The 10408-nt window shown below is 39.8% G+C and overlaps 1 protein-coding gene across 1 annotated transcript; it reads right to left on the minus strand.

Annotated features, from left to right (window-relative positions):
- Window positions 1-53: 53 nt before the first annotated feature.
- M6pr (mannose-6-phosphate receptor, cation dependent) lies at window positions 54-10109 on the minus strand. Its single transcript, XM_047549424.1, is given in 8 exon segments — window positions 54-1581; window positions 2106-2232; window positions 2897-3027; window positions 3288-3397; window positions 4734-4814; window positions 4817-4899; window positions 5780-5956; window positions 9839-10109. Coding segments are annotated over 8 exon segments (834 nt in total). The 5' UTR covers window positions 9841-10109; the 3' UTR covers window positions 54-1458.
- Between the last annotated feature and the right edge of the window lie 299 nt (window positions 10110-10408).

Consider the following 10408-nt stretch of genomic DNA (forward strand, 5'->3'; position numbering starts at 1 on the left):
TTCCAGTAGCTCTACCCTCCTGTTTTACACAAATGACTAGGCCAGCATGTTTTGTTTGTTTTTTAATCATTAAGTGTTTTTGTACAAAAAAGTGGTATATTTTTCACTTTAAAACACCAGGGTATGGGGGAGGGATGCAAACAAATAATGACAAAGGAGATGCATTTATAACATTATTTTCCCTGTTTAGAAAGAAAACAGAAACATTCCAATAGTATTGAAAAGTCCAAGGATGAAATAATTTCATTTTCTTCTCTAAAGGCTTATAAAAGGCCCCCTGCCTATTGATTCTATCCCTCTATTGTGTCCAGTGGAGCCATGTTACTCTTTAGTGGCCCAGGGGCTCACTATTATAGAAAGATGAGCCTGGGATTCTGGGCACATGGCCTAAAACAGAAAGATAGACACATCAGAGGATTAAAACCTTTACCCACACAAATGTGGGTAGTAAGAAGACACTTCCCTGAGCCAGCAGAAGGGAGACAGGCGCAACTGCATTCTACACCCAGAGCAGAGGACCTGCGAGTCCTCTGTGTCCCACTTCTGCTTCCATTCCCTTTCCAGAAGATTGGGGGGCAGTGGGGGAGAGAAAAAGTCAGAACCAATATGCCTGTGAAAAAAGTGCAACATATGTTAGAATACTGGAGAGGGAAACAGGAGTAAGAACAGCTCTGCCAGCTTTTATTACAAATAGAAGAAACCTGTCATGGACATCCAAGCATAAGGTAAACATACTTGCTGATTCAACGTGTCTTTCTAATAGACTGGATTACTGGATTAGGCATTTTGGCCACACATGGATTGATAACCACAATCCAGGGCCCAATTCCAGCTATGTCATCCCAACAACAAGAGTGTGATGGTACCTTATAATCCTGTAATTAGGAAATTTCACATTTTTCCTGTCTAGTCCCAGATGTGGGAGATGCAAGTGTAGAACACTTGGCTCAGACCAAATGGGAATACTTGGATTGCAACCAAGTAATCACTACAAAGCAGATCCAAGCAGCAAGAATATAATCCAGATTCTCATGGAGACTATTGTAGGGGGTAGAGTTATAGCATGAAAGCAATCAAACCTGTATAAATAATGTTTCTTTGCTTTTCTTTAATTAAAGAAATCCAGTGTCTCAAAAACTTGTGAAAATGTATTTAAAAAGAAAGGGCCAGTGACCCTTTTGCCCACTTTAAATGTCCTACCTGTACCCTCTGATAGCAAGAGAGTGCAGCACCTCTGTTATCACAGGTCCCATTATTTCTTATAATTGTACCTTTCTAGAAGAAAAAACAATAGGGAGCAAAGGGAAGGAAGTTCTAGTGAGAAGAGGATGCAAATCAACAGCAAACTGGAAAGCAGGAATGATATTAAGAGCAAGAATGGAGTGGAGACTGCTTGAGAAATCTGGCTGAGTATGCTTTGGTTTGGGGGACTGAAGAGGCTCGACTTTTAAAGTGCAATCACATTGGTAGTAAATGATCATCCCTTTCTTCTGACTCCTCTCCCAGCTGGTCATCCCCCACACCACGATATGCAGCAGGCACATTGCGGGGTTTAGAACGGCACACAAAGTCACAACCGTCCTGTAGGGAAAAAGAAAATGAAATGAGAGTTTGGCATATCCAACTTTAGAGTAAGACAAAGATTTTATTTATTTATTTATTTATTTATTTATTTATTTATTTATTTATTTATGGTGCTGGGGATCGAACCCAGGGCCTTGTGCTTACCAAAGTTTATATTTATGGTCTAAGAATGTGACAAGACTGGTTTTCTTCAGGGATAATGAAGATAAAGACTCAATCCAAAAAAGAAGTTTCTTCTAATTAGGTCACAACTTCTCCACACCAATACTCTGCCCCAGTAGCAACCTGGGAGATCATCAAATTGACAATGTTGTCTTTCCAGCCATATCTTAGCAAGGCCAGAAACTGATGCTATGCCACTTATTAGTTTGTACAAGGGTAGCCAACTGTTTTTTGACTTAAAGGAACTTTTGTAGTATTAGCACCCAATGTCCTATATCCCAGGAAACTCTGATCAAACTAGGATGATTGGTTACCCAACCTATGCAGGCTATAAACCAGCCAGTTGCCTTGTTACTTACTGCTACCAGGTTGCCAAGATCTTGCCAGAAGGCTAAGTGGGGAAACTGCTCCATTCCCTTGGCTCCCACCACTAGTCGCTGGTATAAGAAACCTCCAATGATATAGACAGCAACCAGTGATGCAAATCTGTAGAAAAGACATATGTGTACATAAAGACAAAGCTGATCACTACTTCCATGAGCTACTTCCAACCTGGGAAGCTGATAAAAATCATGATTTTGATGCCAATTTGGGTAACTTAGTGAGACCCTCATCTCAAAAAAATATCAAAACAAAACAAAAAACCCAGAGAAAAAGTTGAAACTCAGATACTAAGGATTACCTCTATGTTCAATGTTAACTGTTTCCTAAGCTACATTTTGTGGAAAAGGGATGCAGGTGGGGGGTAGAGGGGGTGCATGGAAGGGAAATGAAGATAATGAAAAAGGGGTCTGGTAGCTTCTTTAGAAAACCAGCTAAGAGTGCTGTCAGTCTGACAGACACAAAGGCTCAGAAGAAAATGTGACCTATCACCACTACATATATAATTCCATTTCTCCATAGTTCTAATCATTTTAATAAGATAGTATTAAAAACTGTCCAGCCTTCCAGTGAATTTAAAAAAAAAAAAAGCATCTCCAAATGCAAATATTTATCTGGGGCTAAACATTAAATCTAGTTTCATGAAACCTGCATAGTTAGAGTATGTTTATACAGTCATCTTCCCTAATTTAGTATAATACGTGCACCCACCACCATTTGTGCCTATATACTACCAAGTTGTTAACTGCTACAGGAAAAGAATACTCACGTAACAAGTAAAATAGAACCCACGCTGAGGTGGGAGACCTCTGGGGAACAGGCCAGGCTGCTATCCATCTCAAAAAGGTAGAAACAATCTTGGATTTTGCCTCGCTCCTCAGACACAGGATTAAAATTGTCCTAATGAAAGGATAGAACACAGTATTTGTGATAAAATAACCAACAAAAGAAAAAAAAAAAACCCAAACTGATTTTGCTTTTCTCCTGGTTCAATAGCCTATTTCCATTTAAGATGGAAAATGGGTATTGGACATAGGGAAAAACTGACCCAATTTTCTCATGTCCACCCCAATGTAAGAATCTCATCCCCTCTGGATGTTCCACCTTGGGTCAATCCTTTGAATCTCCTTCCTAGGTTTATATATCCCAGAGAGCCTCACCGCTAGGGTATGTCGATTGCAGGAGATCATCACCACGGCACGACGTTGCTCCTTGCCACAGTGGTTGTCATATTCATCACCCCCTTTATAGATCAGCATGATCCAATTACCTGAGGAAGGACATGGAAAATAGTGCTATGGGGTAAAAGGGAGAGGAGAGGCAACTCTAGGTAGTATGGCAGAGTGGAATTAAGTAATTGGTGAAATTAGTTTTAATTAAAATAATCCTTATGGGTATGAGCTCTGTGTATCAGACATGCCATGCTAAAACTTGCTTCTTTACAAAGTGTGTGTTCTCTTGTTTTAGAAACTAAGAACCATGTAGGAATCATCTTAATTTCCCACATTAAGGTAGGCAACTGGTAATGTGAAAATAATTATATGTTCCATACCTTAACAGTGATTCACGTTTTCAGAACACCTGCTAATAGCAATAGAAGAGACTCAATACAATTGCTAGGCAGCAGGGAGAAGCTGAATTATTCACAAATTCAAACTGGATGATTTTTTTGAGATGGGAATGTGTTTCTCTTCTTTAGCCTTTACTATGTTCAACATTCGTTTGCAAAAAATATCTGCTTCAACAATCATGTAAGGTGAATAAGGTAAGGATTCTGCTTCCAATTTTGTATATGAGAAAACAAGGTCAGAAAGGTAGAATGACTTTTCAAAGTCATAGCACTAGGAAATATGATGAGCAGTACAAAAAACTCATCTGACCACAGCCACGGAACTCTTGTTATGTTTACTATATTATTTATAGGAATACATAGCTATACTAGATAACTTAGTTGTTTGTTTATGGGAAGGAATTAGACCATAAGTGCTCACATAGTCCTTTACAACAATATGATTTTATGACTTTTGAGAAATACCACCACTAGCACAAGTTGACAGGAGTATTTTATAGATTAAACTGTTTTGCAAAAAGTCTTGATCTCTTAAAATTTAACTGGCAAACTTTAATTTGGTAGGAAGGTGGTAGCTGGTGTGGAACTCACCAAGTATTTAGGTGAATAAAATGCCTACAGGCCACACAATTTTGGTAGACTGTTCTTTTGTGTGTGTATGTGTGTTTACCTATCTATCTAACTATTTGGTGGTACTAGGGACTAAATCCAGGGGTACACAACCACTGAGCTACATCTTGAGCCCTTTTTATTTTGAGATAGTGACTAAGTTGGCCAGGCTGGCCTTGAATTTGCAATCCTCCTACTTCAGCATTATAGGCATGTACCACCACACCTGGTTTGAGTTTTTCACTACCTTCATACATATAAGTATCCTCAACTGTGCTCCAGGGCAGCAGTGGAACTAGGTGTCCTGTGGTTTATAGTCTTGGGTGTGCCAAACTACACATAATGTATACTGAAGAGACTGGGGAAAACAAAGACATATAAGACTGTTGGAACAATTGAGTTGGGATTAATCAACAGAAAGTCTTACTTCCATTGAAGATGTGTGTCTCGTTGAGTCTCCCTACCACTGTCTCCTTTCCATTACTTTTGTTGATCTGCACCAGGCCCGCCCAGAGGTGTGGTTGCCAGCTTCCCGGCACACCCTGAATATGTAGATATATGTGTCTGAGCCCTGGCCCACTGTGCTCTCAAAGCTGTAAGGAAAGTGGGAAGGAAGAGGAGAGTTAATTAGCTATCAGCCTAAGGAAAAACCAGCTTCCCTCTCTTTCTTTGACAACAACAAAACATGCTCAATTTACTTATCTGATATGGCTGAGTAATATTTGTTGAGTTATGAAATACACATGACCCTGATAGACCATAATTGTTGGACACATGATTAAAATGTAACACCCAATGCAGCTAGATATTTCAGATATTTCTAGAATGCTTATTCTTAGCTATGCTAGAGTATTAGTTGCTATTTCCCCATGAACTCGAGATAACGTTTTTTAAGAGAAAATTTTTTACAGAGTGCACATACCACGTATACTACACTATGTTTTATAAACAACCAACCATAACTTTGTAAAATTCTTCAGTGAAAGAAATACTAAATCTTTCTTCCCAATTTGACATGATTGTGGTACCATATATCACAAAGGCACTATGTTTCTTAAGGATCACCTTCAGATTTATTTATCTGAAGATCCTGACACCATGATGATATGTACAGGCCTAAAGATGATCATCTGATACTACTAAAGTTCTATATTATATGGAGATATCAAATAATGCTTGGATTTCCACAAGCTGGATTCTTGAATCCAGTCTTAGAACCAGCTACTCTACTGTGAAAGATAAGAGAACCACCTGTTATGTTAATAACTAGACTGAGAGTTTTCTCTGTATCATTGAAGACAGAAGGATATCACACTCAATAAAACTAATATTGTTAAGTGCAGATAAGAACCTATCTCCTAGAAGGGGTTATTTTATATGGATTCCCTCCATACTAAAAATGAAATAAAATCAATAAAAAGGACTCTTTAATGAAAACACCTTCCCAAGGCCTTTATAGTTCCTCTCATTTACCTTTTGTTAAACAGTGGAGTTAGCCTCTGCAATAGAGCCAACTCTTTCTTTGACTCTTTATCCTTTTCTCCTACCAGGTCACAAGTTTTTTCTTCTGTCTGCCAGGATTCTCTCACTGCTTCAGCCAGGAACAACAGCAGTAGCAGTCTAGTCCTCCAGCTACAGAAAGGGAACATCCTTTTGGAAGAGTGTGTATTGCCGAGGGCAGGCAGGATCAGGAGAGAAGGGAAAGAGATAAAGCATATGAACATGTAATAAACGAATGGTATTCTGACTGTGCAGAAAGTATTATTCTTTGGCATATGCAACAAGTAGTACATTTTAATATCTCTGTAACAAGAACACCTGTAAAAGGAAGCCCAAATATAAACTTTTAGTCTAATTTACAGAGGAATCTTTCAAAACAAACTGTGGGGGTAAGAAAAAGAAAAGGCGCAAAGAGTAAAAAAATTACTTAATTTTGCTAGCCTGGGAGCAAACATCCTTGTCTCTTTAATGTTTGGTGAAAGTTAGATTGAGATATCTTATTATTTAAAGTTTAATATTGTTAATATTAGTTCACAAATAAATCAGTGGCCTTCCCTAAGAAAACACTCAAGTTAAGATTTAAATAAGCCCTTGAATATGCCTAGTTGGAAGTTATTCAAACTTGAATATTTTGGGCCCTAACTTTTCATATCATTATTCAGGAACAGTTAACAGTCCTTGTTCATATTTATCATAAGAATGCAGAACAAAGTTAAATACATCCGCAACACCTAATACCTGAGATTTATCTAATTTTTCACCTTTGAAAAATCATTCAAGTTATAGGAAAAAGAAAATTCTACAGGTTAAAAAGAGTGGTTTGACGAAGTCTTCCAAAACCAAGTCATATCTGCTTTTTGACTACAAGTCCCAAAATCTCAAGGGCTTCTATATTTTCAGTAAGTACAATTTTGTCTTCTATACTCCAAACTGATGGCAACTCCGGTTCATCTGATGTTTGTACTGCTCTAGGAATGGAACAACATTGTGACTCTGTTCTCAAATTCCTTTTCTTTAATCCATCTTCATAAGCAGGACACACTGGTTTACTCTTGCAAAAGATTTCACTCTGGCACCCACTAATCCTTCAGGAGCCACTGCTACTTCTTAGTTTCATAACAATATCACTAATTTTCCTTTGCAAAGTTTTAACTCTTCCAAACTTTTTCACTTAAAGATGGATAAAATGGAACCTCTACCCCTGAGCCTTCAATACACATCCCCTTTTCTCCTAAACAAATTTACATTTTTAAGAATTATTTATTTTTAATTTTTACAGATTGCATATTCATTGTACACAAATGGGGTACATCATTTTGTTTCTATGGTTGTACACGATGTAGATTCATACCATTCACATAAATGTTTATAGCAGCTCAGTTCATAACAGCTAGATTGTGGAACAAACCTAGATGCCCTTCAATACATGAATGGATAAAGAAACTGGTGTATCTACACAATGGAATATTATTGTCATAAGAAGATTAATATTATGGAATTTGCAAATAAATGGACGGAAATGGAGAATATCATGCTAAGTGAAATAACCCAATCCCAAAAACCAAATTTAATTTGAAGCTGGGTGTGGTGGCACATGCCTGTAATCCCACGGGCTGAGGCACTAAGCAACTCAGTGACACCCTATCTCTAAACAAAATACAAAATAGGGTTGGGGATGTGGCTCAGTGATTGAGTGCCCCTGGGTTCAATCTCCACTAATGTCCCCTCAAAATTACATTTGACCACCCATTTCCCACACTCCATTAGGGCAATGAATACTTAGAAAGTTGTCTACCTGACTTTGTGTACATCAATTCACTGAATAAATATTAATAAGGTATTTTCATAAAATAATCCTTAGACAAGAGGTCAAAGGCCCCCATAATACATTAAAGCACCAAAACCACAACAGCAAGAAATACTTAATGGAGTGGCCAGGCATTGTTGGAAGCACTTAACATATAACCCTATGCAACAAATACAATTTTTGTCCCTACTTAACAGATAAGAAAACTGACACAGCTAGGAGTATACCAGATAGTGTGGTTCCAGAACTCATGGTCTATGTTTAATCAATACCAGTACATCTCTTTTCATCATAATTTTTTTTGGAATGAAAGTAGGCAGCCAAAGCTGTGCTGCCTTTTTTTTTTTTTTTTTTTTTAAAGCAAAGCAAGAAGGGGAAGTGACTTCTCACCAAGTTGACTGAATAGGAGGTAGAATAAAGAACTCCTACCTTCTCTATGTAAGCCTATCACTAAACATACAACTTGACCAGTTGATTCACTGAAAAGAAATGACTTTTTTTGTTAGATTGACCTGGCATGCCATTTATCTTATGTTCTCTCAGGGCCTAATTTGAAATGTTAACTTCTGGGCTCTCAAGATCTTTTTTCCAGAAGCAGTTTCTGGAAGGATGCTCACAAAGAATGCTGTGTTCTTCAACCTCAAAGTTAGTTCCTTATTTGTAAACAGTAGATGGTTTCTTTTCCCAAATGAGAACAAAGAATCTCACCAGACTGGGAAGAGATGGAGACCTAAACCCCTTGCAGCTAGCATTAGTTAAGCTACCTTTCTTTCGCTTATTGGTTCAAAAAGTTAGGATGAGAGTAAATTTACATTCTTCTTTCTTTTCCACCGAAGGTTTGATTATAAATTTAAGCTGTTTCTTTTTTTTGGGGGATAGGGGTGGGGGAGGGTGGGATGGAGGTTGGACTCAGGGGCATTCAATCACTGAGCCACATCCCCATCCCTTTTATATTTAAAGACAGGGGTCTTGCTGAGTTGCTGAGGCTGGCTTCGAACTCGCCATCCTCCTGCCTCAGCCTCCCAAGCCACTGGGATTACAGGCATGTGCCACTGCAACCAGCAAAGCTGCTCTTTTTTTTTTTTTTTTTTTGATTCAGTGTGGTCTATGCTCTAAATACTTTGCCTAGATTATGTTCATTAACCTTCACAACCCAGAAAAGTGTGTATGATTTTTCCCATGTTGAAGATGAGAAATCTGAGACTTACAGCGTTACTTAAGTTACTTGTTTGATGTTATTCAAGTTATTGGAGCAACCTGGACAATTCATGGCATAGAGATATTTACGGGAAAACAACTGATAAACAAAGGGGTACAGGAATTACAAAGAGTATTGAAATTCAAGGGCTGAGTAGTCCGTTTTTAATATGTTACATTTAATCAAAAGATACAAATGTTTGTCTAGATACTTGAGAAAAAGATTTCAGAATCTTGAAAAATCTCTTTCAATTTTCTTATTCTATAAAACAAATCTATTTGGCAATGCTGAAAAATTCTCCTTTATTAGGCTTGCCAATGGCTAGGCCAGGATTAGGGAAGCAGTTACACCACTGGGCCTTGGTGGCACTCACTTCCCCACCTTCATGACTAACCATGCCCATTTTCCATTTATCAATGGAATTTTTACTGTTTTCCCGCTGGTTCATTTCTGATTCCTTATTTCTTCTTCCCCAGCAGCCTACACTTTTAGAACAACTCCAATTGGCTAAAAGGCCCAATCGTGAAAAACAAAGAAACTCTGAGTAGTAGTGTCCCAAGAGCTAAATTCCCCACAAGAAGGAAAGCGAGCTAATTCCCGTTACTCTTCTCCACACCAAGCCAACACTCCCCTCAAAACCCCCCTAGGATTCTCTTTCCAACTGCTTGGAGCCATACCTTATTCAAACGAGGCCACTTCACCTCCTTCATGATGCAGCCCAAAATTCCTTCTACAAGTATCCAGTAATACTTCAAACCGAACTCCATAGGTGGGGACCTTCCTTTCCCTGTCTTCCAAATATCTTAAGTCCCCTCTCTGGTCTTGGAAGTTCTAACTCCCTCATTTCTTTCGGGAGTCTGCGCCTCCCCTCCCTCACGCCTTCATCTCCATTCTGCCCTAGGACTCATTAGCCATATTTTGGATGAAACTATTGCCAAGTGAGACTTTGCGAACCCGGCTCCAGTCACAGACACCGAGGTGTGAATATACCCCAGCCCGCCTCCTCCTCCACGCCCCTCAGACTCACATGTCACGGGCAAATGGAGTGGCCAAAGCTCAGAACCCCTGGTGAATATCTTTCTGAGAATGGGAGACCGGGCCAGCAAGGAGCCAGGCACAGACCCCGTCCCAGAGATCGTGTCAGAGGCCAGCGTTTCCCCAGGTGCCTTGCTGTGCCGGACTCCGGGAACCGGAAACAGGAAGCGCCAGGCGACCGCTAGGCAACTGCTCCTCCCACGAGACCCCGCGGCATGTGACTACAGAACCATTTTTCCCCTTTCTCCTTCCCGGTCTCCCCGACAACCCTAAACACTGATTGGCCAATGTCCCTAGGGTGCTTAACTCCGCCCATACCATTAATTCCAATCACTATGGAGACTGTCAAGTTTAGGTTCTGCTTTTCTGTTCGCCTTTCTACCAATGGGGTCTCGGAAGGTCCCGCCTCCGGGCACGCTTGGCTCGCGCGCTCCAGCCGCGCGGGGTCACGCGCCAGGTCGACTTCTGATAGGTCCGCTTGAAGAGGGTACGTGAGGGCGCACAGCGGAAGCCGAAATACGCAAAGCGGCCCGCCCTGCCACTTCTGGGAGTTGTAGTTCTC

Source organism: Sciurus carolinensis, chromosome 4 (genome assembly GCF_902686445.1).
Source record: "Sciurus carolinensis chromosome 4, mSciCar1.2, whole genome shotgun sequence".
Lineage (NCBI taxonomy): Eukaryota > Metazoa > Chordata > Mammalia > Rodentia > Sciuridae > Sciurus > Sciurus carolinensis.